The following is a 27,168-nucleotide window of genomic DNA, read 5'->3' on the forward strand; positions in this document are numbered from 1 at the left end:
GGCCACCATCGTGTGATTTACCAGCGCCAACGTGCCGTGTGAAATACGGACTTGAAATTCGTCTCCAATCATTAAGCCACCCTATGATGTTTATATATACATATATAGCGTTCAGAATGATTGTAAGCGTGCTTCATAAATCATAATTCTCTACTTGTTCTGCTATTTTTTCCAATTGGTGACCCGATAACCTCTCGATCAGATGTTTACCAAATGAAATGATGCTAGCTATGGAAAATGGTAACATCCCTGATAACTGATGTCAATCTTTTCTCTAACACGTAAAAATCCTCGTACATTCCAGTTTCCTAACAAGACTCAGCTGATGACTGCTTTTGTACAGTGAAGAGTATACAGTAACATATCCAAGACGGCCCCAAACAAAGAAACGAGTGTGGTCTGTGCTTACAAAACTGACGCAGCACGAAGCTGTTTAAGCTTCCTACTTAGCTTTGCTGCTGCTCTTCTTGACTTTCTTTTGCTTCTGCTTCAACTGAGAAAGGCCTGCAGATGTTATCTTCACATTGCTGATAATGGCAGCGACCAGTTCAGGATCAGTACACGCTTTCATCAACTCTTTCTCTCTAACCGTTGCTTCCGGCCTGTGGCTAAACAGATTCATGGCAGTTTTTGCAGCTACAAAAAAATTGTAAGAACGAGGTTAGTATGCGATAAAAGAAAGCTCTTGAACCAAATAACCACACACAAGGGAAAAGAAAAAATAATTAAATTTCTATCCAAGCATTACAGATACTTTAAAAGTTTGAGGACGAATTCAAGCGAAGAAGTTCTTTACCTTTCCCTCTCTTCACAGAGCCAGGAACTATCTTCACATGATATTTGTAAGACTGGACTGAGCTATAAGGACCACAGACAGGTACCGCATATAAGAGAATATCACTGGACAGTGGATTGCCAGTCAAGTAATCAACATCATTTAATTTTTCCTTCTCTTCTTCACCTATCTCATTAATATCATCCTCCTCCATTGTCACCTTGTCCACTTCAGAAGTAGATTTATCCAAATCCACAGGAGGGTCATCTTCAACTCCGCCATTTGCATGACTATGTAATGTACCATCTTGATGTTCTGGACAATCCCGGGACAGATGACCTACCTTTTTACATCTATAACATATTTTTGGAGCATCTTCAGGACCTGCTAGATGATAAGAATTGATGTTAACCACAAAAAATCAGTGGACCTCCATTACATGATACTAAAGAGAAATAACCACCAAATGATGGCCTTGGAAGTTTAAATCGCTAATGAAACATGAAGAATGGGGATGACATACTTGGTTTCTTATCTTCCGCTGGAGCTGAAGTTTCATTTTGGGACTCTCCATTCTTCTTTACTCTTCCAGCAGACTGAAAATTCAAAAATATCGTCATTTCGATCGATTATCAGGTTTCTTAAGCAAATTAATGAAGTACCTTCCAAAAATTCATAGGAAAATTCTGAAGGATGTTGTTATACTTTTGCAGTTCATTCGTGAGAAAATATTAGAATGAAAGTTCTATAACTGGCGCACATGCAAATATGCAGATGCAGTATGACATACAGGCACGAAATTAGGCATCACATGTAAGGGGCATCAAAGCTCAATTTAGAACAGATGAATTCAAGGCTAGAGAAAATCAATTGGTTATCAATATAAGGACAGTGCTAGTAACTGTACTCACAGCTAGTAAAGCCATACGGATCCTTCTTTCTTCCTCATCCTGATCAGCATACTTCTCTTTCATCTTCTTGAGTTTACCCTTTTGTCCACGGCTGGCTTTTCCACTACTTGGCTTCTTATCATGAACTTCCTTTTCAGTCTGGCTGAAAGAAACATTGTGTAGTTTCGATTGGCTGGTTTTTCCACCACTGGGCTTCTTCTCGTGAACTTCCTTTTCAGGCTGACTGACTGAACTATCATGTTTTAATTTTTCATTTTGCACCTCAGCTTGTTCTTCATGAGCACAACCAGTCTGGCCTTTCTTGAGCTTTCTTCTTTCAGCTTTTGAAATATGAGGTTTATCTCTTCCTGTAGCCTTATTCTCTTCAACATTAGGTTCCGCTACCAAACCAACTGGAGAAGTGTCAATTTGATATTTTTTAGCAGACATAGCTGTAGATCCAAGCCCAAGAGCTCTATCAATGAGATCCTCAAGTTCGGGGGTGACAGATGAAACACCATTTACAGAAATATCAGCATCACTCAAGGCCTTCCTGTCCTTCATGGAAATTTCATGTGAGTCTTTTGTTTCAGCATTGCTTCTAAGTAAGCCGTTCTCAGATGGGTCTTTCAGATCTGGTTTAGTGATATGTATAGATGAATCAGGAGCGGTTTTTGATTCTTCTGCAAGTTTTTCCTCTGCAGTTTTATTCTCTGACTCAGAATCAGATACCTCTTCTAGAGGTCCAATTTCATCTACATCATCCGTCCCCTCCTCCTCACCTCTTACCCTCCTCTCATTCAGATGGGAGCCCAAGGAGCTTTCGTCCAAGCGAAATAACAACCCAAAGCCCATAATGAGAGGGTGTGGAGGAAGAAAATTCTTCTTCCCACGAATCATAAAACTTCCAACTGTCAGATACTCCCCTGTAGGAGCAGTTTTACTGACCTGGTGAGGATGAACCCACCAAGCACTAGTGACAATCTTTGAATCCCATGCTGCACTGTGGCAAACCTAGAGTATAATATCAGTAAACTATTCAGTAATTACAATGGGATATGAAGCACTAACAATAACACAATAAACTTTATGAAAACAAAAGCATTACATGAAGGTCATAGACTTACTGTGAAGCATCCTGCTTGGTTTAATGTAAGTGGAGGCACTGGTTGGTCAGGCCTATGGTTCTTTATCACGGTGCTAGAAGCCCCATGCAACTCCGCATGGACATACCTGTTACATAAGGGAAAAAAAAATCAATCAACATGAGAAAGAAGATGCTAAGTTGGCTTCACGCTAGACGAGATAGGCAGATAAGTACTGGCACATTTGTAATAACTTTGAGGTAAAGTAAAATTTCATGTAACCAGATTTTTGGAAACATGAAATTGACCAACTTCATTTAGAAAAGAATTACAACGTATTATGTCCACATAACTAAGTTGACTTACAGATCTCCTTTTGACATATAGCGCTTGACTATCATCTCATTTTGTTGAGCATCACGTCCACTGATAATCAAGTAGTTCTCACTGCTGATGAACCAGTTAAATTTCTCAAACCAGTGAACCTTGCGCATATGTGAAATGCTAGCAACAGCTTTTTCCTGCAAGTTATTTGTAACAAAGGTGGAATTAAAAAGTCGAAGAGACCTTATCTTCTAAGATGATACTGGATAATGGTGACAAACATCCAGCTAGTTCTGCTTCGCCTCTTAAACATAATTATGTTTTTCCTTGTATACATATTTTTGTACGCCTAGGAATATATGCTTAGCATTTTGGTCGCAATGATGTTGACATATTGCTCATCACACAGTATGTACTTTCTGATTCCCTTTTACTCTGTCCTAATATTTATGGCATCGCTGCCTTGAAAACTCATTTGTTTTCTTTTGAATTAACTAAAAAGAAAAACATGGTTGTGCTTGACATACTAGGGCTCCTATTTGGCAGTTGGATGAATACCATCAGAAATACAAGAAGGCCATGCAGGACCTAAAAGGCTAAAACAACTTATTCATGTTCTATAGTTGGAAGCTAGCCATTTAAAACTATATCATAGGACTATGGAAGGTGAAGCTACCTGTGACAGCTGGAGACGAGTCTTTTTCTCGGCCGCCTTAAATGCCTTTTCATGTGCTGTTACAGTCTTCTCCTGTTTACTCTCCTGTTTTTTCTTCAGTTCATACCACCTCCGAGCATTGGCATGTGCTGAAAGTACTAAATCAACTTCCACCTATAAGAGGGAAGAAAGATAATGGAAGTAGAAGGTAAAATGAAGAGACTCATCGTTTTTTCCTAGAGAAGATGTAGAAAAGTAGAACCTTAGAACACACCTTATCTGCTGGGAGAGTCTTCTCATCATCATCCATTTCATCAAGATTGTTGCTCAGCAGCAATGTCATACAATTCTTTTCAAGCTGAAGCTTGTCAATGAGGCTAGCAACAGGGTTTCCATATTTCTTCTCCTCCTTCACCATTCGAGCAATATCCTCCCAACTTGTGCCCTTTGCTAAAGCTACACGAACAGCAACTATAGCAGCATCCACATCATCTAAGTTATATTCTATCAATTCCGCCATTTTAACACACTGATCAACTTCTTTCCTTAGCATGTGAACACGATTTTCCTATATCATAGGGTTGAAATGATTGAGATGAAAGATTCCAAGCATAAATAGCACACATGGTCCAACAACGTACAACGCATAATGTAAACCAAATATGTAACATATACAAACATTAATATTTCCAAACCCCTGACCCCTATACCCGTCCCCCTTACTTAAGTCATAACACAGAAAGACTGTACTCAAATATGACTTTGAATTGCAAATAGCATAGTAGAGGAAACAGGGCAAAACCTGGTCAACACGTATTTTATTAAGCTTCTGGGTGGCGGAGCTCTCTTTTGCCTTTTGCTGTTGTTCTGCCCTTTGACTCTCAATTTTGCTATAGAACTCATCCAAAGAAGCATCAAATGTTTCGAACTCTACATGCTCCCTCGATTTGAATTGGTTCAATAATATGGGGCAGAATTCATCATATATCTGCAAAATGGATGCAGAAGTCAGTGTTAAAGTTTAAAACACCATGTAATGGAAACCTAACTAGGCAGATCTCCACCAACCAAGGGAAGAAGAAGGGGAAATTACACTCTAGTCTAAAACATGTTAAGGTAGTGTGGTACCTGGACAGAACTTCCTGGTTCAGATGGGGGGCCACTTTTTCCTGAATTCTTCTGCATTAAAATGTATCCTTCAGGAATTTTATCACCTGAAATGACATCATGCAGCCAATCCTCAAACTTCGCAACAGCTTCAACCAATAGCTGAATTGCATTATCATCTAACTTGTTCTCTTTAGAAACTTTTGTGTTTGGAATGAGGCCAGCTTCCAATATAATATGCTCAGACAGAGCAGGCCCATATCCCAACGCATCCCCAAGAACATTCTTCAAGGTGGCCTGTTTGGCTTTAGCATCACCAGTACTCTTACTTGACTCGGCAGGCTTCCCACCTTTACTTTTACCCTTTTTCTCTTTCGGTGCATCAGGCACAATATTTCCACCTTCAAGATCCTTAACAGGTTCATTGTTATCAGGTTCCTTAGACAACGTAAGAGCTTCCTGTAACTTTTCAGCAGTTGTTCGCTCAAAAACTCGACAAATTTCAACTGGATAACGATGACGTGACATGATTGCAACCCCTTTATCGTCATCCCTGTTAAATGAGAATTTACCACCTAATTAATATTTCAACTTTAAAAGAAAACAAAAGAATCAGAAATTTGTGGGGTATCTTACTGAACAGTAAGCACAATCAAAAGAAAACAAAGATGTTTCTAGTCAATTCGTAAAGTTACAAATGCTAACACAAATACTAGCACATCTATAATCAAGCAAGAACCGGAAAGCTTTTTAATCATAACATGCCAAGTCATTGCGCAAGAATGTGAGACCGTTTATAGTAAAATGGAATAGGAAATGAGTGTAGTCATTGACCTATGAGAGCGAAGAAGGGTCATGACCATAAAATCTGAATCTGCGAGAATAACATTTCCTTGGGCATAGAGCTCCAATATAACATAGTACGCATTCGCACCGAGCCCAAATTGAAAGAGAACAATCTGCAAAGAATGTCACAAAAATTAGTCAACCCAGAAAGTAAAAACAATAGGAAACTCCAAATGTGAAGAAAAGAATCCAATTGACAGAAAAGCTTGCACCCTATCATATCCAAGCTGGCGTACATCCTCGAGCCTTCGTGTTCGTATGTGCTTCCTCAATTTTAGGGTAAACCCAGATGGAGTATTACTCTTGTCACTGCACAAATTGAAGAAACAAAGACAGCAGGAATCAATAGGGATCCCGGAACTCCATTCCCTTTTACCTATCATCTGCAATAACTCATTGGCATTACCGAACGTATTGAGTTGTATGCAATCTGACGCCACTCTCAATCAATAGAAAGACCTTCTCGCTCTCGCCGGACTCTGTCACTCCACTGCTGTTCATAAGCTTGAACATATACGTCTGCAGAAAACCCAATTTCACAACACATTTGAGAATCAAACGATGATACGACATGAATTTTGATTGATTTAAGGGAGAAGGAGAGAATGGAGGGGAGAGAGAAGAGACCTTGGGGGAGATATCGTACACGTTGGAGCAGCGCATGCCGATGAGCCGCCGCAAGCACTTGACCTCGGCGGCGACATCGGCGGTGTTCATCCGGACCTTCACCATCTTCGCCGATGAGCCTCCTCCTCTGTCTATCTCGGTGTGGTGTGGTGTTGAGTGGTCGGCGGTGGTGTTATTAGCCTTCTGTGCAAGGCGAGGGAGCCTTTCTTCTCCTTCTAATTTTGATGGGAAAATTAAAAGAAGAAGGGCTTTTAGGTAATTATAATAATATTTAGTGGGGATTAGTATTGTGTGGCACTTCTATTTTCCCGGTCACGCGCGTTATGCGTGCTTCTGCTTCCTTGGTGTGATCAGTGAATGATACAACTAGGGTTTTTAGGACACGATAAACACACCTTATTGTTTTTCTTATATACTCGTGTTTTAATTTTATCTGTTGTTTGTTTGACGGGTTTAGTTAGATGACGAAAAATAAAAGAGGTGTGAGAGATGCTAAAATTAATTTTTTTTTCGTGATTGGTTTAATTACTTGAAATCGGATGAGTCATGAACCGGTATAGAAAGGATGGAGACGTGAGGGATGCGATAAACAACATGAAGCAACCAGTCCGCCAATCGTATACTTAGGGGGTGTATTCAATTGGGATTTTGAGGGATTTTAATTCTTTTAATAAATCTAGGGGTATTCAATTATGATTTTAAGTGATTTTCTGAAATTCAATGTGTATTCAATTAGAATTTTAAGATAATTTATTAAAATCCTTAGCAATCCAGGTGTATTCAATTAGGATTTTAAAGAAGTTTATAATATTCCAGGTGTATTCAATTAGAAATTGATTTTAAAGAATTTGAGAAAGTTGAGGAATTAGAGTGAATTTGAAAGATTTCGTCGTGTATTTTAAACATCCATAAATCTCACATCTCCCCATGAGATTTCGAGGGAATCGAATCAAAATTTTATATGGAATCTCTACAAATCAATTAAACGCTATAAAAATCTATGGATTTATAAATCAATTAAAGTCTCTCAAATTCTCAATTGAATACGCCCCTTAATATTTCTGGTTTATCATATACCCAAAATCAATGTAGGATTCACCTATTTTTTATCATTTGTAAATGTTAGTTGACGCATGATATGACATGAATGAGAATGATACTTATTCTCTCTCAAGTCGTAATTGAGTTTTAGTTTCTGTAAAGGCAGGTACTAATTTACACTCTTAGTGCCCATTTAAATGATATCACAAACGTAATAAAATCAGAATTTCACTTTTGTATTATGTATTCATAGAAACCATATTCTCATCCGAATTACACGGCAATTTGCAAAGCGGAGCAAGAGCCCGTTTTGAAGTTTCGGCGTGTAAATATAGAAAGAAAAAGCATCAAGAGAGGGAAGGTGAAAACTTCACCAACGTTCCGCAGCTTTAACCACAACTCACAGTGGTGCTACTGAAAGAACTTCCGAAATTTTTACATTCCTCGTCTTACAAAACACGATTCCACGGCAGGGTGCAGCAACAGCTCTTATTATTTATGCAGACCAATGATCATATTCAACAGGAGGAATTAAAAGCACTTTCTATTTATATAATCGCCTATCGACGTCGAGGAAAGCCATTCACGACTGGCAAAGAATGTATAATCTGAAACTTAACAGAGCTGTTGTAATAACTTTGGCAGATCACCCCCCCCCCCCTCCACATATTTACATGTCAACTCGGGAGCTTGCCGGAAAAACAAATATCAACAAGCCATCAAGTTTGAGCTTCGCTCAATCGGCTTTTTGAAGTCCTTCCGATTATTACACAACTCGGATTCCAAGCAGGGACATCAAACTAACACGGTATGATGTGAACTGTCTCTGCCCCTGGAGGATGGTTTGCAACAACGGATCAGAGGATTCGGTGCAACTAGAATGCACAGTTCGATCAGCTCAAATCAAAGCCGCCATCTGCGCTTATAGCATACATCAATTTTGATTCCAGTTGCTCCTTACATAACCAGGAAGCACTTTTAGAAGAAGAATACAACCAACAAACAGATTATTTAATTATAAAACAAAAATAAAATAAAGAGAGAAACAGAAAACCTTCTATATGGTGGAAGCTTTAGGAGATTCATACAAGTGGCTGCCGTTGGTAATCGGTCAAGAGCGCCTTCAGCTCCATTGCCAGCCCTATGGAAAGAGCAGAGAATTTTAGTAAAACAAACCTTATAAGCCATTTCACCAACATGAAAAAAATTTCTAAAACGATACAGATCTTTCATGAACTCTTACCTCTGTATGCAAAATAATGGTTCCAAGTATTTGAATCCAAGCAGAGGTCCTCGAGAGCACCCGGTCACAAATCTGGATGAAAAATAGTGCGGTCAGAATCTCTCCCGATGTTCATTAACTTGAAATCCAATTAAATACAGGAACTTGCAATAGCCAACATAAACATATGTTCGAGGGATTATGTGATGGATACTAAAAACTCACTTTAGAAATTTCTTCTGATTTTCCAATGAAAAACTTTTCAGAACATCCCAGAACATGTCAATGACATAATGCTCCTGTCAAAAACAAATAACAAGCAGTAAATCAGTTGCGTGAAAATGTAATGAAAAAGGTTGACAGCCAATGACTGGGTTCATCTAGAGCTACATTTATCCATGCAAACAGTAATTTTATATGTCCCACAAGAACACAAATAAGCCAAACAAATGTGAAGGAACTTACACTATGATAGCCACCCACATAGTTTGTGTGCATCCGTAGGTCATCGACATCCAAGCTGTCAAGTGAACCTGATATCAGAAGCTGTAAAAACAAAGCGGGTCAAAGGAAGAGGACAGTTATGCATAATTGCCTGTGACAGTGGACAATGCGTGCTAAGTGTATATTACAGATGCAGCCACTTCTCAAACAATGGAATGATAAACTTTCGCTTCCTAATAAAAAATTTCTTCAGGCTTTGACTAGGAGAAAAGGTCCAAAATCAGAATGGAACAACGTGGATCTTACTCTAGGTTAACTCTAAAGTTGCACCAAGCATACCACATACAACATCCTGCATTGCCATGGCGGTACTCTTGTACAGCAAAATGTGTACCAAAATATTCTCCTTTTAAAAAAAAGAACCATTTTAAGTTTCCAATACCGGAAAGCATAACAAAAAATAGCACACATGGTATGCCTTTGCAAAAACCTCACAGTAAGCATTTGTAGCATCACTGGCAACTCTTAAATGCAATAATGACATCAGAACTATATTTTCAAATTGGACAGAATGACTTAAGCTTGTTTTAGTTTATTGATCTTAGAGAACCGGCAAAGAAGAAGTGAGCATACTCAGGTGATTTTATGCAAACAAACCCTAAGCAACAAAGCCAAAGGGTATACGAATATACCTGAAGTTCATGCTCATTAAACATATCTATCCAATCTTTCGGTATAAGCTGCTGAAACCCCCTTAAGAAATGTGAACTTTGTTGACGTATCTGAAAATGATCATTTGTCATGTTCACATAAGGAAGCTACGTCATCATTTGGAACAAGGGTTCAAAATGGAAAGTTGCACTACCTGAAAGTTCAAACGATGGTTGGCAACAAGATGAATAAAGGTAATGACATTCTCATTAGTGACACGTAGGTTTTTTCCCCCGGGAAGCAGCTCCTCTTCTGTTTGCTCTCCATATTCATTATTTACAATGACAAAGTACAATTCTAATTCTGATATATCACCTTTATAACGCTGCAGATATAAATCACAAACAGGAAGGAGTGAGCTCTACATGCAACTAAACAGGAGTCACACTTTTATCTGAAGTGCAGATGAGACAGAGTTATTGAGTCAACTGCTTTCCATCAAGCATGATTATAGTATCCAATCCAATAATAGGTAGACCAAGAATAAATTTTCGTCGAAGCCGATGACTGGAGGGTGAAATTCAGTTGTGAAAAACAAAAATTTATAAACAGATACTGTGAAAATTGACATAACTGAATGCAAATTTGCAACTCATAGCATTGGATTCCTAAAAGAAATATCCATTCCATAGGACAAATCTATTTATAAATTCAACAGTACATTGTACAAATATAAAGATTAGAAAGTATTTTTGTTTATAAATTGAATATTAGAGAACTTTATCAATACCGAGGTTCCAATAAAGCTTGGTGCATTTATGAAATTCCATTTCATCGACTACGTTAAAATCCATATCATCAATCAATGGAATGCTTGCTCATACAGCGAAAGAAGTTAGATGTGAATGTAATTAATTTCTTTAAACCGAGTATTCGCAACAAGATCAAGCCCCGACGGCTCTTGAAGAAAGTGTTCTTCGTTCTTCATTCATCGTTCTTCCAAGATCAAGCCCCGACAGCCCTTGGATCAACAACATCAACAAATCCACACATCCAACCGTTCTTCAAGATCAAGCCCAAAAGCCCTTGAAGATCCGTTCATCACCATTATTCAAGATCAAGCCTCAACGGCCCTTGAAGAAACACTCATCCTCAAGATCAAGCCCCAACGGCTCCTTGAAGATCCGCTCAAATCCACCTTCAAAGATCAAGCCCACGGCCCCTTGAAGAAACTTCCAACCGTTCATCCAAGATCAAGCCTCGACGGCCCTTAGATCAACGAAACATCCACAAATCAATACCTTACGGAGATCGAATCAGAGGATCAAATTTGAGAGAGATTGTAACCCAAAATCATCAAATACAAATATTTGTTTGTGCACGTTGTTCTTGTCTCTTTCGTTTCAGGAAATTTTCCGTGTTCACAATAAGAAATTCACACAAAAAAAACCCCACCCCCATAACTAACTTTATTTATTTTTAAATATATTATTATTTTGTTTTTCTGTTTTTGTTTTTTTAAACAAAAAATTAAAAGAGCCAATTGCCAGAGGCTAGTATTAAAATGTAAGTAGTTTTTCAATTGCACTATATTACGATTTGGACCTATTTTTTATGGACATGATCTTGTCCATGGAGTGAGGGCATTTTTGAATTTTTAAATGTTTCACCTATTTGGACTTCTCCCTTTATAAGTACTATTTGGGCTTCTCACTTTATAAGTAGATAAGATAAGTAGGAGAAGAATAAGTAGAACTTGCAAATTCATCTTCAACCTACAGGGTTTAATTCGTTCTTATGTGCAAAGTTGTTTTGAAAGTGATATAGCAAGCTCTGATGCATAGCCTTTGCAAGGTTGTTTTCAAAGGTTGTTTTATAATAATTGTGAGGTACTAATTATTATAAAAAATTAAAAATAAAAAACTGTACAAAAGAAATTAATTATTAAAAAACACATTTAAAATAACGAAAAACCCCTTGTCACATCCTGGCCCGGGCCCCCACCACATCTCAGGCCCGACTCCGCCGTAACACAATATTATCAGCTTTGGGCCCCGATCACGCCCTCATAGTTTTGTTTCTGGGAACTCATACGAGAACTTCCCAGTGGGTCACCCATCTTGGGATTGCTCTCGCTGCGATCTTGCTTAACTTCGAAGTTCCTAAGGAATCCAAAGCCAGTGAGCTCCCAAAAGGTCTTATGCTAGGAAGAGGTGGGCATGTACATATAAGGTTTAGAGGATCTACTCCCCTGGGAGATGTGTGATGTTACAATCCACCCCTTTAGGGGCCTGACGTACTCGTCGGCACATTTCCGGCCAAGGATTAGCTCTGATACCAAATTGTCACATCCCGACCCGGGGCCCACCACATCCCGGGCTAGACTCCGCCATAGCTCGATATTGTCCGTTTTAGGTCCCGACCACGCCCTCACGATTTTGTTTCTGAGAATTCATACGAGAACTTCCCAATGGGTCACCCATCTTGGGATTGCTCTCGCTGCGATCTCGCTTAACTTCGGAGTTCCTAAGGAATCCAAAGCCAGTGAGCTTCCAAAATGCCTCGTGCTAATAAGAGATGGGCATGTACATATAAGGCTTAGAGGATCCACTCCCCTAGACGATGTGGGATGTTACACCCCTGCCACATTTGATGCATTATTTTGAGTTGCTTTTGAAGTTTTTTGTTTGATGGGCATTTTTATCCTTTAATTTTTTGTGAAGCTTGTGACACCAAAAACACTATTCATTTTGCCCTTGGTTTTATATATATAATACATTTATAGAAACGGAAGATATACAATTCATGGAAGTACTAACCTCTCTCCAACTATGGGGAATTTATTTGGTCGCTCCAGAAAAAAAAGAAAGAAAGGCACAATCAACAAAAGAGAGGGAGGCACAATCAACAAGGGAGAGAGAGGGGGTGCTCGAGAAGTTCAGCAAGCTCTGAATCTTTTTCAGATCTTGCCGACATATGCGAGTTCCAGGATCTGAGACTTTACACGCAAAGGGCTCATTGCAATTCTTTCGAATGCAGCGTGGACAACGGTGTCGTCTTCAATTTTAGCAAACGATTGGGTAAGACGAGGGATACAAAAATATACAAAATTCAAACCATGGGGAATTGTTTCGCTTTTTGCAAGAATGAGAATGATATAACATGAATCAGAATGCTTGATATAACATTGCAAGAAAGCGAAACAATTGCCCATAGTTCGAATTTCTTATATTCATGTATCCCTCGTATTACCTAATTGTTTGCTAAAATTGAAGACGACACCGTTACCGTTGTCCACGCTGCATTCGACAGAACTGCGATGAGCCGCTCGTGTGTAGAGTCTTGGATCTTGGAATCTGAAAATGATTCAGAGCTTGCTGGACTTCTCGACCACCTCTCTCTCCCTCATTGATTGTGCCTCTCTCTTGCCTCGCCCTCGCCAGACTCTGTGATTCCACTGCTGTTCATAAGCTTGAACATATACGGCTTGAACATATACGTATGCAGAAAACCCAATTTCACAAGACATTTGAGAATCACACGACGATACAACTATGAATGACATTTGAGAATCACACGATGATACGACTATGAATTTTGATTGATTTAACGGAGAAGGAGGAGAGAATGCAGGAGAGAGAATAGACCTTTGGGGAGAGATCGTAGACGTTGGAGCAGCGCATGCCGATGAGCCGCCGCAAGCACTTGATCTCGGCGGCGACACCGACGGTGTTCATCCGGACCTTCACCATCTTCGCCGATGAAGCTCCTCCTCCCTAAGTGTGAATCGTGTGATCAGTGACAATGATACAACTAGGGATTGTGATTTTGCTTAATAGGTGTGAATCGTGAGATCAGTAATAATGATACAACTAGGGTTTTTTAGGAAACGACAAGCACCCCTTATTTTTCTCCTCTTATATACCTATGTTTTAATTTTATCGATTGATTTTGTTCGACGTGTTTAATTCAATAGCCAAAGATAAAAGAGGTGTGTAGCTTAAATTAGTCTATTTTTTAATGATAGGTTTAATTACTTAAAATCGGAGAAGTTGTGAATCAGTATAAAAGGATAGGGATGTGAAAAATGCGATGAACAACCTTAAGCAACTAGTCCGCTAATTGCATACTTAATGATTTAGGTTTATCATACCCAAAATCAATGTAGGAGTCACTTATTTGTTCATTTTTTAAATGTTAATTAACGCATGATATGACATGAATCAGAATGATACTTATTCTTTTGTAAGTCTTAGCTGAGTTTTGGTTTTTGTAAAGGCATGTACTTATGTAGACTCTTGTGCCATTTAAGTTATCTTCCCAATTAAATAATATCACAAACTCAGTAAAATCCGAATTTCACTTTGTATTATGGATCCATGGAAACCACATTCTCACCTGATTTACACGCCAATTTGCAAAGCGGACAAGAGCCCGTTTGGAAGTATCGGCACGTAAATAGAGAAAAAAAAATAACGTCAAGAGATTGAAGGTGAAAACTTAACTACGGCACACCTCTAAGAGCAGTTCCGACATTCCGCAGCTTTGCCCATAACTCACAGTGGTGCTACTGAAATAACTTCCGAAAATTTTACATTCCTCGTCTTACAAAACACGATTTCATGGCAGGATGCAGCAACAGCCCAGCTCTGATTATTTCTGCAGATGAATGATCATGTTCAACAAGAGCAATTAAAAGCACTTTCTATTTATATAATCGCCTATCGATGGTGAGGAAAGCCATTCACGACTGGCCAAGATCTGTATGTGTAATCTGTAAACTTAACAAAAGCTGTTGTAATAACTTTGGCAGATCACCCCCCACATATTTACATGTCAAATCGGGAGCTTGCCAGAAATACAAATATCTACATGCCATCAAGTTTTGAGCTTCGCTCCATCGGCTTTTTCAAATCCTTTTGGTTATTACGCAGCTCGGGTTAAAAGCAGGTACATCAAATTAACAGGGTATGATGTGAACTGTCTCCGCCCCTGGCGGATGGTTTGCCCCACAGAATAACGGATCAGAGGATTAGGTGCACAACTAGAATTCACATTTTCGATCAGCTCAAATCAAACCCGGCATCTGCGCTTATAGCATACATCAATTTTGATTCCAGTTGCTCCTTACTGCATCATAACAAGGAAGCACTTTTAGAAGAAGAATACAACTAACAAACAGTTTATTTGCTTCTACAACGGAAAAAAAAATAGAGAGAGAGAGAAACAGCAAACCTTCTATATGGTGGAAGCTTTAGGAGATTCATACAAGTGGCTGCAGTCGGTAATCGGTCAAGAGCTCCTTCAGCTCCATTGCCACCAGCTCTAAGGAAAGAGCAGAAAGATTTAGTAAAACAAACTTTATCAGCCATTTCGCCAAGATGAAAAGAAAAGAAAAGAAAAAATCTAAAATGATATAAATCTTTCATGAACTCTTACCTCTGTATGCAAAATAATGGTTCCAAGTGTTTGAATCCAAGCAGAGGTCCTCGAGAGCACCCGGTCACAAATCTGGATGAAAAATAGTGTGGTCAGTATCTCTCCCGATGTTCATTAACTTGAAATCCAATTAAATACAGGAACTTGCAATAGCCAACATAAACATATGTTTGGGGGATTTTGTGATGGATACTAAAAACTCACTTCAGAAATTTCTTCTGATTTTCCAATGAAAAACTTTTCAGAACTTCCCAGAACATGTCAATGACATAATGCTCCTGTCAAAAAGAAATAGCAAGCAGTAAATCAGTTGCGTGAAAATGTAATGAAAAAGGTTGACAGCCAATGACTGGGTTCATCTAGAGCTACATTTATCCATGCAAACAGTAATTTTATATGTCCCACAAGAACACAAATAAGCCAAACAAATGTGAAGGAACTTACACTATGATAGCCACCCACATAGTTTGTGTGCATCCGTAGGTCATCGACATCCAAGCTGTCAAGTGAACCTGATATCAGAAGCTGTAAAAACAAAGCGGGTCAAAGGAAGAGGACAGTTATGCATAATTGCCTGTGACAGTGGACAATGCGTGCTAAGTGTATATTACAGATGCAGCCACTTCTCAAACAATGGAATGATAAACTTTCGCTTCCTAATAAAAAATTTCTTCAGGCTTTGACTAGGAGAAAAGGTCCAAAATCAGAATGGAACAACGTGGATCTTACTCTAGGTTAACTCTAAAGTTGCACCAAGCATACCACATACAACATCCTGCATTGCCATGGCGGTACTCTTGTACAGCAAAATGTGTACCAAAATATTCTCCTTTTAAAAAAAAGAACCATTTTAAGTTTCCAATACCGGAAAGCATAACAAAAAATAGCACACATGGTATGCCTTTGCAAAAACCTCACAGTAAGCATTTGTAGCATCACTGGCAACTCTTAAATGCAATAATGACATCAGAACTATATTTTCAAATTGGACAGAATGACTTAAGCTTGTTTTAGTTTATTGATCTTAGAGAACCGGCAAAGAAGAAGTGAGCATACTCAGGTGATTTTATGCAAACAAACCCTAAGCAACAAAGCCAAAGGGTATACGAATATACCTGAAGTTCATGCTCATTAAACATATCTATCCAATCTTTCGGTATAAGCTGCTGAAACCCCCTTAAGAAATGTGAACTTTGTTGACGTATCTGAAAATGATCATTTGTCATGTTCACATAAGGAAGCTACGTCATCATTTGGAACAAGGGTTCAAAATGGAAAGTTGCACTACCTGAAAGTTCAAACGATGGTTGGCAACAAGATGAATAAAGGTAATGACATTCTCATTAGTGACACGTAGGTTTTTTCCCCCGGGAAGCAGCTCCTCTTCTGTTTGCTCTCCATATTCATTATTTACAATGACAAAGTACAATTCTAATTCTGATATATCACCTTTATAACGCTGCAGATATAAATCACAAACAGGAAGGAGTGAGCTCTACATGCAACTAAACAGGAGTCACACTTTTATCTGAAGTGCAGATGAGACAGAGTTATTGAGTCAACTGCTTTCCATCAAGCATGATTATAGTATCCAATCCAATAATAGGTAGACCAAGAATAAATTTTCGTCGAAGCCGATGACTGGAGGGTGAAATTCAGTTGTGAAAAACAAAAATTTATAAACAGATACTGTGAAAATTGACATAACTGAATGCAAATTTGTAACTCATACCATTGGATTCCTAAAAGAAATATCCATTCCATAGGACAAATCTATTTCTAAATCCAACAGTACATTGTACAAATATAAAGATTATAAAGTATTTTTGTTTATAAATTGAATATTCGAGAACATTATCAATACCGAGGTTCCAATAAAGCTTGGTGCATTTATGAAATTCCATTTCCTCAACTACGTTAAAATCCATATCATCAATCAATGGAATGCTCGCTCATACAGCGAAAGAAGTTAGATGTGAATGTAATTAATTTCTTTAAACCGAGTATTCGCAACAAGATGTTGGGTTGTGTACTCTTTTCTTAGAATCGTGTCAACAAAAGAACGAGTAGTCAGTAAAAGCTACAATGTATCAGGAGGCATATTTAGAAAGAACAGGGTTACCTTCAAGAAAATAAGGTGACGGTACAACTCTGGGTCCAATGAAGGCAAATCATTTAAATAGTTGTACCTAATCAACAAAAAGAAAGAGATTTCTAGTATTAACATTGCAGCATGTTGCAAATGGTACATCAACAAGATTTTCTCAGAGAAAACGTGCACTTACTTTTGTTTTAATTTGCTCAGAAAAAACGTAGCAAATGGTATATCAACAAGAATCCCCTCGAACATGGCCTGTAAGGAGTCAAACATGTGATACCATGAAGAAGCACCATATGAACTAAAACAGTATACAAATTTTTTTATACCTTTGCAAGAAGAATCCCAAGAAAGTGAAAGAATCGGAGATGCTGTTCGTGAATCATTCCTGAACCAGGACTAGGGTAGAGTAAATGATCGGATGTTTCCTGGATTACCAAGCAAAGCAGGAGGAGGAAAACAAATAAGCAAAATCAGCATAATTGCCAACAGCATAATAAAGATCTAACACTTTCTCTTGTCTGATAATTGTGAGTCAGCTTCTACCAGAATTTCGAGACATATCTTCTTTTAATACTGGACGATGATTATCTTATTAGAAAGCATGATATGCAGTTCTAACCTCTGTTTCCACTTAATTTTCGGACGCATCACACTCACACGATGGCACACAGGATCACTTGACTTTCATCAAATGTTCTTGTAGTGATTGTTTCTGCTACATAGAGGTTTACTTGGACTGGAGGAGGGATTTAAATTTTGTCTTGAAAGTGGGGATAAATGTTCACTACCGCTGAAGCTATGAGCCCTCAGTTTCTATTGTTTGATGAATGTAACTTTGAAATGTGCAACTGCTATGTACTTTCTTTTGCATAATTCAGAGTCATAGCTTGTAACAAGTGCCTAATTTAACTGTGGATATATACTACAGGCTTTAGAAACATAGATTTTTTTTTAGAAGAAACGATAACATTTATTAAAACAATAGCATGAATGAAAGAAAACTTTCTAACCTTAAACAATCCATACTGAACATCAAAGGCTGCCTGAGTAATGTTCTCCATAAAGTCTTTGAAAATCCCACCGCCATCAATTCCAGCCTCCTCAACCCCAAATTCATTTACAAACGTTACACGAATCTGCAAATAGACAGGTCAAGGTGGTAAGGCGGTTATTGTGGTATTGGATAAGAAGAGGAGAGGATAAGTGCTTGCAAAAAATAGGCGGACAATCACTTCTCCGAAAATTCAGTGCCTATTTGACCCCAAAAAGCAATCAGCAAAACATTACAAAGTAACTATTTTGGTTTGGTAGCAACCATAGCATTCATAGTATTGTCAAACACACTCCTAACCACAACCTTCATCAATTGAATGTATACAAACAAAAACAGATGCATTACCGGTCCCCGAAGATCATCTTCAGACAGCGCACTCATTTGGTCGTAAGCATCTTCCAAGATACGATCCCGCCGTATTCTGAATCGGTTTCTGGTAAATACAGAATTAGACTCATGTCTTTGTCTAGCTGCTGCCAATTGTGACTGACAAAGTGGTTTGAATAAACTGATTAAATTTTTTTCAACATGATAAGACTTAAGTTCATAAAGATTGGCATATCGTTTTTCCTCTGACAACTTAAATACTTACAGTGAATATTTTAACTCTGCTTGTGAATGGTACCAGGAAGGGAGCTTGCTTCATGATGTCATTTGCTCGGGTATTTTCTATTACGGCCTGAAAAATACAGACATTAAAACCAGTGCTAGCAAGATCTTGGTCCTAGGAAATGTTTACCTGTGTAATAAAGAACTCATTGACACCATCAGCATGAAAGTCACTGGGGGATGTGAATTCTCGTCTATTGTTCCAATCTTGCAACTACACACAACAAATTGGAAAAACAGAATGTGTAAGATTTCCTGTTCATTGTATGGGGGCATATCTCTACAAGGAGAACCAAAAATACACAACCTGCAAAGGAGAGGGCAAACACAAAATGCACAACAAGAAGGGTATATCCTTTTCCAAAGAAAACAGACGCAACACATATAGCTTGTTAATACCTGGGAGAGGAGTTCAGAAGCTACAATGCTAACTCTATGTTGAATTAACTCCACAGGGTGCTTCTTAGAAGAGGAGGTTGTGACAGGTTTCGAAGAATTACTGGGAGCCGTAGGATTCACCCAAAGAAGTTGCCATAGGGCCTGCAGAAGAAAGAAAGTCCAGATAATGCATCTATTCATCTATTCATTTGAATTCAAAGGAGAAACCCTCTTATGTGTTTATCCCCACATTGGTGTAGTTTGTGCAAAGCTAAGGAGGAGAGTGTAAATCACATCTTTCTTCATTGCTCTTACTCGATCCAACTGTGGTAGAAACTGTTTCAGGAGGTTAAAGTAAGTTGGGTCATTCCTAAAGGGTGTTTCGAGCTACTAGGTACAAATTTTAAGGCACTTGGAAAAGGGAAAAAATCCAAAGCTTTGTGGGGTTGCCTGGTATCGGCAATTTTTTGGAATATATGGCTGGAACGCAACAAAAGGATTTTTGAAGACTATACTGGAGTGGGGGCAGAAGTACTTTGGGGGAGAGTAAAATATTGGGCAGCTTTTTGGGCTTCGGTCACTAAAGAGTTTAATAATTGCTCTCTATCTCAAATACTGTGGGATTTGTTAGCAGCAGTTAAGTGAGCTAGGTCTAGAAATGGCTGCTGTAGCCAAATCCTATTGGGATTTTCCCTTCTAATATAGTTGGTGGACTTCTTATCCACTTCTGTGTATTACTCTATTCTTTAATAAAATTGTTTCTTCTCAAAAAAAACATCACAAATCGACACTAAGTGCAGAATTAGCAATCAATACAGTTTTGTACATCTTGTTTGTCATACACAGAAAACAACTGATTAGTCTTACAGAGTACATTTAACCAAAGGACAACCAAATGTCATTTCTACAATGAACATCATTCTTTTGATCATTTTACTACAGAATTACCTGTCTGAGTATGATAACTAGGTATCTGATATCCTTCAATGATAGTGGCTTCTCCTGCTCATAGAACTCCTCATTATCAACTACTGTAAGCATGTGCCTGATCCATAACAAAAGGGAAACAGACGAATCACAGGTAATCCCATCTCAAGCTGCTACACAATACTCTAGGATCAAACCAGAATACATAAAACTAACTTCACACCACTAAAATGTATATAGACAAGATCCAAGCAAAATTAAGCAGGGACTATTACTTGTACACAGGACAGAATACAGCCAAAGGTAATAGCCAGCCAGGTGCATCTCCGGGCAGCAGATATGCCAACTGCTCAGATACTGACTGCCATTTCTGGTTTTCATGGCACCGTTTCATAAAATTCCAAAGCACCGGAACAAGTTCTGTTCTATAAGCTAGTATAGTCATGATTCTCTCCAGAGGTAAGGTGTTTAAAGTAACATGTAGAAAAGCACAAGCCGCACCAACAGCTGACACCTCTTTATCATCCGGTCTGTGGTCCAAGCCACTGGAAGGTGAAATCCCTCCAAACAAAACATTTGTCTGCTCAAAGCATTAAACAACAAATCTTGGTTAGAGTTTAGTGGTAAAGACAAATTTGCTTAATATAATTGTACTTGCATGGAAAATAGAAGTACATAATACCAAGATGGCTTACTAATTGCAGAAGAAAGCGCAGATCTATGGCATCACATATCTGTCGTTCTAAATCATTATTCAAACAAATTTCCATTGCATCATCTCCTTCAATCATATCATCATCACCCATAGAATCTGAAAATCACAATATGTATGTACATATGCAATAGAGGATTTAAGTATGCTACACAAATTAAAAAATTGAACAGAAGATTATAGATGGAGACAACTTGGAAAAATGAAAGTACAAAAACAATAGTAAGACGGCAATAAAGTACAATGCATACCTTCTTTGCTTTCTCTATTAGATGATTTCATTGAAGGAAGGGCCTCCAACAAGAATGTTGCGACGCCAGCAAGGTCTAAAGCCTGATATTAGAAAGAATACATTCAATCAGGGATCAAAGCCGTGAAAATGGATGGATTAAAATAATACATATATATAACATATGCATGTGTATGAGTGAGCACAATGAGAAACTTTACATACATATGAGATTAAATTAAGCATTGTCAAAAACCTATCACTTGGACAAAGTTAATCTTCCAATTTTCGCAGTAGTAGATCACAAAGTAGACCTGTTGCTAAAATTGAACCTAAGATCTCCCTGATTTTTGAGCACATAAATTTATGCAACAACTTGAACAAAACATGCTAAACAACCAACATGTTGCCATTTCTAATTCTGATAGCAGTCCGGTATTTACCATTTGAAATGAGCAATCAGTCTGAGACAGAGCGACCCCGGAAGATTCCAATATATTTCCAATAAGGCAGGCATAACCGGGTAACTCAACTGATGCATCTTTCGGAAGTACATCAGCATGATTTTTCACACAGAGTGACATCTGATTAATATAATGCTGGCTCAGCCCTCGTCTTGCAAAAACCTAAATGAAAAAGATTACCTTAATTGCAGAATGGTATATGCCCAGGAAATCTTAATACAGAAAAAAATAAATAAATAAAATAAATAAATAAACGCTTCAAAAGACATAGGTACCAAGTCATTCAAGTTTACCTCTCCTAAGTAGGGAAATAGCTTCCATACAAATGGAACTGTAAGAATTTGAGATGAAAAACTCCAATGTGGATCGATGTTTGGGCACGTACATGGCTCCTGACCAATGTGAGAAATTACAACAGCAAGACTACGCTCCAACGATGACACTCTGCCAATGTAGTTATGAGTCTTTATACTTTCCTGCACCCCATTACTCGTAGGTTTAGGAGATGAGTTCACTCATGTGTGAATGCCAACATCGAGTAAATGACAGATATCCAGAAACAGATAAAACTAGAAAAAAAAATCAGGAAAAATACATAACCAAGTAAGTTGAACAAAAAATATTAAACAAGTGCTTTCAGCTAACTTTCAATAATAATGGGAAAGCAGATTGGTGATTTGAAGCTAATTGAGGGATGAGAAGGTGATCCCTTGTCATCTTCCGTATTCACTTTTGTTATAGATGTTCTGAGTAGCTTCTTTGCGAGAAACCTTAGTTTCAGGAATTAATATTGTAGGAAAATGCAAAGCTTGGGTTGGGTGTAAGATTCACCAATAACTTATTTCGGGTTAGCAGTAGGTGTTAAATGATAATAATTTCTTGATTGATTTAAATGCCTTTGGTTTGGGAATATTGTATTAGTTTCCGTTTACAGCTTTATATCATGTAACAAGTTCAGCCTCTTAGAGAGAAGAATATACAGAAAACATTCTTAGTAATATTTTGTCGTGGTATCAGAGCCTATCTGATTTAGAGTAGGTTCTAGGTTTTCTTTGAGTCGACACATCATAGTAGAACTGTGGTGTCCTGTTGCCAAAATCTTTTTCAGTATTTTTTTGTTGATTTTCTGGTTGCTTGGCTTCTGTTTGATCTGTCTTGGGGTTTCGAAATGTCAGAAAATTCAGAAATTTAGCCCATCAAATTGAATGCAAAGAACTATTTTTCTTGAGTTTCAGTTTCATATGTTTGTCAAGGGGAAGCAGCTGTAGGTAAATATTGATGGATCCAATCCGAAGCCAAATTCAGAAACTGATAATATCGAAATGTCAGAAAATTCAGAAATTTAGCCCAACAATTAGAAACAGCTCTAGAACTAATAAATTTTGGTTACTGTTGACCGAGATGTGGCCAAACCTTTATAAGTTTCCTTAATGGTTCATACTTCGTAAAAAGAAAGGGGGGTTTGCTACATCATTTTTCTTTGAAAAGTGATTTGGCTTGTGGGGAAAGCCTCTCCTGTTAGAACAAAAGCTATTAAGTATGGACAAAGAGCTGGAATCAGATGCATACCTTTCCTGTTAAAATAATCTCTCTATACAGGATAAAAGCCTTTCTTTGCAAAAGATAGCCAACTGTCTCACAAGCCCATGGAAGCTTGGGATCTATCAATAAAACTAATGCTTCTAACAGTAAAGTTGTTGACGTGGTGGCCTCCTCAGGGGCTGCAAAAAGTTGATCCTTCAACTGATTTCTGTCCAATAACACAGTTCAATGCATGAAAGTCGTGTGAAATGCATATCGTCAAGTCCTCTAACCCAACAACCAGAACAACAGAATCAGCTCAGCCATTATAAATTACACAGGTATAGTACGCCATACACTTGCAAAGTTAAATATATCTGTAAACACAAAATTACTAGAATTTGAATGTCTTCCATGACTTCATGTGCTATTAGATGCAAAAGAGACGTCATCATTCCTTAACCCACCCATTAATAGAAAAGAGTACAATGAGAACCAAAATAATGACATGAGTAGTCATTTTATATAAGAAATCAATCAAGAAATGAGATGCTTATAATAGAATTGAGCTAGGCATAACAAAAAAAAAAACATGAAATCGAGAAAAACACCACATTAGAGCTCTAAATCAGAAGAAAATGACCAAAAATATAAAAAAAATTCAAAATAAGTTAATGCAGCCAACCTGTTTTGATGAACAGCCTTCATACAGATATATGCAAGTTGCTTCACTCTGTGTTTCACCAAAGCATGCTTGGACGAATAATCCATGCCTGCAACGAGGCTAATAATATCCCCTGTTTCATGATCAGATTTTGTCAACAACACCCAAAATGTGCTAAGCAGTGTGAAACAAGCAGAACCTCAAGACATCTTCATTAAATCTTAAAACCAATGTTATTATATCATTGTACAAAACTTAAAAAGATGTGCTTCCTTGACTATTTCTTCATAGTCAAATTTTGAAATTATTCATCAGATAAGAACCAGATCAATAGCACACTTGTAGCCAGCTCCGTACTTATCAAATACAGCATGGATCAGGGTTTAACGTGAAGACAGGGTAGTCATATCTCTTTAAACTAGTCAACTGCACGAAGCCATGGACAGTTGAAGATCCTTAACGGAAGAATTGGCATATTACCTTTGAGAATTGTTTGGGTAACCAGTGATTTCCAATCTAAATAATTCTGGATTATAGAAAAGTGTTGAAGGTTTCAGGGTTTTAATCATAAAAAGTCATTATAAATTAGTTCTATCTTTATCAGATTCTTATTATCTTACAATCAACCAAATCATTAAACCCCTCTTAAAAACCAAAACAAGCCCAGCGGCCTTGCACATATACTATCAATTATTCATTACTCGGGCATTTGGGGGAGACGGACGGGTTTAAACTACATGAGAAGGGAGAAACCGTGATAACAATCCCTGCACTAAAATGAGAGTTCCAGAGAAAGATCATCCCCAAACAGAATTTACTAGTGGAGTATGTGTTTTTTTGAGAAAAAGAATTTATTATGTGAGGTATATTTATCACATAATTTCTTGTACAGACAGCTCTTCATAAAAGAATAAACTTACCTGTCTCTCTGACAAATTGATGAAGCAACCGGCACGTCTCCACAAGGATAGAAAAATCACCAACGCTTCGAGCATCAAAGAAGAAAAGTAACTGGCGGAGAAACTCTGAATCAGGACCAAAACTAAATCTGAATGCACAGGGACAGAAGAAGGTCATGATACTTAAAACAGAGCCTCAATTAACAATAACTAAGACAAAAGTGGAATATAACAGATAATAAGGATCCAAATCTAACCTGTCCACATTCTGGCAATGCCTCCCATATCTTCCATAGAACTGCTCACGCACCTTAGAATGTTCAGCCGCTGCCACCTTCCTCCCTCTAAAGCATTTCTGTAGCTAGTAATTAGTCAACACTTGAAATAAAAAAACTCGAATGGATAGTAACATATGCTACACTTGATCTTAGCCAAACGGCTGAGACAACCTATTTCAAACAAAAAGCAATCAAAAAGTACTCATCGACTACTAACATAAGTGACTGGGTAGAGACATCATCTGTATATGGATATCCAGTAACGTGCAATATAAGTCTGAATTGTCTAATTAACTGAAAATTCACCTTTTCATATGCTTCAATAGATATTATAGCTACATGTAATAATTTCGCAAATACAGCACTAAAGGATAGATGATCGCTCCATTTATTACCATGATGACATCAAATCTATGTCATGCAAATTTACTTAGCTTTATTGACCATTCAGAACCTAAATAGAAAAACGCAATAAAGAAAGGGTGACTAGAGACAGAAGAATGGGAATCTTTCTCCTCTGCCTACATTAAATGACAGGAAAGAAAAGGAAAGCCCCTTTAAATACCACAGGAAAGGCACATTAGCACTATTTCCAGCTGTGCTTATGGCAACTTAGCTTTTCATAAATATGTTAGCACACGTTCTATAAAGCTAATATGAATTTCTCGAGTCTCGGTTATGTATACTTCTTCTTTCCAGTTGCAACAATTGAAGAAGGATTTGAAATTGGTATCTTCTCTCTTTACAGGGGACGTGAAACTAAAAACTGAGTTATACCTCAGACACGTGTAAGCTGTGTACACACCATTACACCTTTTCATATAAATTGAAGATGTTTGGTAAGTGTTTAGTTTTAGGAATTCAACACGTGTTCAAAGTTTCATTCTTCACATAATTATCCATTCCAAGCATAAGGTCACTTGTATAAGTTGAAAACTTTGAGGGTGTGCACTGTGATCAACTCATGTTTAGCGGCATTGAGATTTAACTAGTTGACATTCGACCCACAAATCGCTACATTCAGCTATATACTAACCTGGAAAGCACGACTCACTCAATCAACAACAGTAAATAATTAGCCTTCAGCAGTTACGGGCATTCAGGATAAATAGAGATTAGATGACCAAACATATAAACCTCCACCTATTTTCTCGACCTCCAAAGAATCTATTTGTATTTCCGAGACAATTAAAAACGTGTTCATACTCCGTAAACTCCACATATTTCAACAACTATCATCCAACGCACAAACCATTACCAATAACTATCCAAAGAACCTCAATTTACTGTCTTTTACAATTGAAACTACACTGAAGAATGCAGCAACATACCTCCAACTAATTAGGTTAAAAACACAATCAAACTGATGAAATTTTCACCAATTCCATACATTTTCAACTCTCACACACTTCGAGCTAATTCGAACGGCATAGAAAGCAAAATGCAGAAGTACAAACCTGGATTTTCAACGCGGCTAAGTTCTGCTGCCGTATCCACAACCGGCGGTTGCGCTCCAACCTTGTCTGCTCCAAAAGCTTCTGCCTGTCCCTTTCCTTCGTACTCCGCCCTCCCAAATCAACTCGCTTCCGAGTCGATGAATCGCCCGAGAAGAACATCCTTCCGCGTTGAGTCCGTCAGTTCCAATCCAATCCCAGGCGACGGGGATTGGTTGTGTTGCTCGGTTTAACGCTTCAGAGGGCTGGTTTAAAAGCTTGTGAATGTTTGATCGGATGGATTGAGTGGGAGTAGAATCGGAGAAACTTGGATAAGGAGAGGGGATTGGCGGGTGTAATCGTGGGAAAAGGGAGGAATTTGCGTTTGGTTACCGAGAAAATTAGGAGCGAAATGGAGAGACTGTGCGCGTATTTTCTCTCGCTATTTTCTTATTGGATTTTCTCGGCTGGACTTACTGGAGGATGGAAACGTCGGCTGCGAAAGAAATTCAGTGACTTTTTATAAAATAAATGAAAGGCTTATTCTTTCCATGCCCTTAAAACTCTACTTGATCTCACGCTAGTTTCTAAAACCCAATTTGCATCATTTACTCCTTTAAAACTCAACTTTTATGCTGTGCTGATATTTCACTTCACTTTGAGAGATATTAGATCTGAATCTTATGGATGGCGAATTCAGTACCAATTTTAACTGTTTATTGTGTGGCCTAACCAAATTTCCTCTCTTCTTACTGTAAAAAATATATATGTACTCAAAAAACAAAAACAAAAC

The 27,168-nt window shown here is 38.0% G+C and overlaps 3 protein-coding genes across 6 annotated transcripts; all 3 read right to left on the reverse strand.

Moving 5' to 3' along the window:
- Positions 1 to 246: 246 nt before the first annotated feature.
- LOC103403498 (uncharacterized) lies at positions 247 to 6,575 on the reverse strand. 2 transcript variants are annotated; one of them, XM_070816243.1, is made up of 14 exons: positions 6,310 to 6,575; positions 6,089 to 6,201; positions 5,895 to 5,991; positions 5,671 to 5,795; positions 4,858 to 5,389; positions 4,532 to 4,717; positions 4,004 to 4,297; positions 3,751 to 3,903; positions 3,117 to 3,271; positions 2,793 to 2,898; positions 1,687 to 2,679; positions 1,299 to 1,371; positions 797 to 1,162; positions 247 to 636 (listed from the first exon to the last, which is right to left on the reverse strand). In XM_070816243.1, the coding sequence occupies exons 1-14, from the start codon at positions 6,412 to 6,414 to the stop codon at positions 443 to 445; spliced, it is 3,492 nt and encodes a 1,163-aa protein (XP_070672344.1). In that variant the 5' UTR covers positions 6,415 to 6,575; the 3' UTR covers positions 247 to 442. The 2 variants fall into 2 exon arrangements, with proteins under 2 accessions (XP_070672344.1, XP_070672343.1); XM_070816242.1 differs by having other exon boundaries at positions 797 to 1,159; positions 6,310 to 6,574.
- A 1,250-nt stretch (positions 6,576 to 7,825) lies between these two features.
- Positions 7,826 to 13,556, reverse strand: LOC103416711 (E3 ubiquitin-protein ligase UPL6-like). Of its 2 annotated transcripts, none has more exons than XM_070816246.1 (8): positions 13,315 to 13,556; positions 9,882 to 10,052; positions 9,709 to 9,798; positions 9,038 to 9,118; positions 8,798 to 8,871; positions 8,594 to 8,665; positions 8,405 to 8,491; positions 7,826 to 8,266 (listed from the first exon to the last, which is right to left on the reverse strand). In XM_070816246.1, the coding sequence occupies exons 1-8, from the start codon at positions 13,417 to 13,419 to the stop codon at positions 8,254 to 8,256; spliced, it is 693 nt and encodes a 230-aa protein (XP_070672347.1). In that variant the 5' UTR covers positions 13,420 to 13,556; the 3' UTR covers positions 7,826 to 8,253. The 2 variants fall into 2 exon arrangements, with proteins under 2 accessions (XP_070672347.1, XP_028951954.2); XM_029096121.2 differs by having other exon boundaries at positions 7,826 to 8,306.
- An 801-nt stretch (positions 13,557 to 14,357) lies between these two features.
- LOC103425613 (E3 ubiquitin-protein ligase UPL6) lies at positions 14,358 to 26,964 on the reverse strand. 2 transcript variants are annotated; one of them, XM_070816244.1, is made up of 26 exons: positions 26,400 to 26,964; positions 24,922 to 25,019; positions 24,686 to 24,813; positions 23,787 to 23,898; positions 23,150 to 23,330; positions 21,874 to 22,056; positions 21,560 to 21,742; positions 21,139 to 21,220; positions 20,871 to 20,986; positions 20,451 to 20,755; positions 20,197 to 20,293; positions 19,270 to 19,410; positions 19,001 to 19,084; positions 18,854 to 18,940; positions 18,607 to 18,747; positions 18,218 to 18,343; positions 17,534 to 17,632; positions 17,392 to 17,459; positions 17,229 to 17,295; positions 16,395 to 16,565; positions 16,222 to 16,311; positions 15,551 to 15,631; positions 15,311 to 15,384; positions 15,107 to 15,178; positions 14,903 to 14,992; positions 14,358 to 14,797 (listed from the first exon to the last, which is right to left on the reverse strand). In XM_070816244.1, exons 1-26 carry the CDS (start codon positions 26,556 to 26,558, stop codon positions 14,731 to 14,733), a joined length of 3,102 nt encoding a protein of 1,033 aa, XP_070672345.1. In that variant the 5' UTR covers positions 26,559 to 26,964; the 3' UTR covers positions 14,358 to 14,730. The 2 variants fall into 2 exon arrangements, with proteins under 2 accessions (XP_070672345.1, XP_070672346.1); XM_070816245.1 differs by lacking the exons at positions 14,358 to 14,797; positions 14,903 to 14,992; positions 15,107 to 15,178; ... (1 more) ...; positions 15,551 to 15,631; positions 16,395 to 16,565 and having other exon boundaries at positions 16,258 to 16,394; positions 26,400 to 26,908.
- Positions 26,965 to 27,168: the final 204 nt, after the last annotated feature.

Source organism: Malus domestica, chromosome 16 (assembly GCF_042453785.1).
Source record: "Malus domestica chromosome 16, GDT2T_hap1".
In the NCBI taxonomy this organism is placed as follows: Eukaryota; Viridiplantae; Streptophyta; class Magnoliopsida; order Rosales; family Rosaceae; genus Malus; species Malus domestica.

What these genes read in the sequence shown, in the direction of transcription:
- LOC103403498 (XM_070816243.1), bottom strand. Translation starts at nt 6,414, where the DNA reads ATGGTGAAGGTCCGGATGAACACCGCCGATGTCGCCGCCGAGGTCAAG. An exon ending in AGACTCTCCCAGCAGATAAG is followed by an intron (nt 3,904 to 4,003) that starts GTGTGTTCTAAG and finishes TCCCTCTTATAG; the next exon opens with GTGGAAGTTGATTTAGTACT. An exon ending in ACCAAGCAGGATGCTTCACA is followed by an intron (nt 2,680 to 2,792) that starts GTAAGTCTATGA and finishes ATTATACTCTAG; the next exon opens with GTTTGCCACAGTGCAGCATG.
- LOC103425613 (XM_070816244.1), bottom strand. Translation starts at nt 26,558, where the DNA reads ATGTTCTTCTCGGGCGATTCATCGACTCGGAAGCGAGTTGATTTGGGA. An exon ending in GTATTCTGTCCTGTGTACAA is followed by an intron (nt 20,294 to 20,450) that starts GTAATAGTCCCT and finishes GTTATGGATCAG; the next exon opens with GCACATGCTTACAGTAGTTG. An exon ending in CCATTATTTTGCATACAGAG is followed by an intron (nt 14,993 to 15,106) that starts GTAAGAGTTCAT and finishes CTCTTTCCTTAG; the next exon opens with AGCTGGTGGCAATGGAGCTG.
- LOC103416711 (XM_029096121.2), bottom strand. Translation starts at nt 13,419, where the DNA reads ATGGTGAAGGTCCGGATGAACACCGTCGGTGTCGCCGCCGAGATCAAG. An exon ending in TTAATGAGCATGAACTTCAG is followed by an intron (nt 9,119 to 9,708) that starts GTATATTCGTAT and finishes TTGTTTTTACAG; the next exon opens with CTTCTGATATCAGGTTCACT. An exon ending in AAGCTTCCACCATATAGAAG is followed by an intron (nt 8,307 to 8,404) that starts GTTTTCTGTTTC and finishes TGGTTATGTAAG; the next exon opens with GAGCAACTGGAATCAAAATT.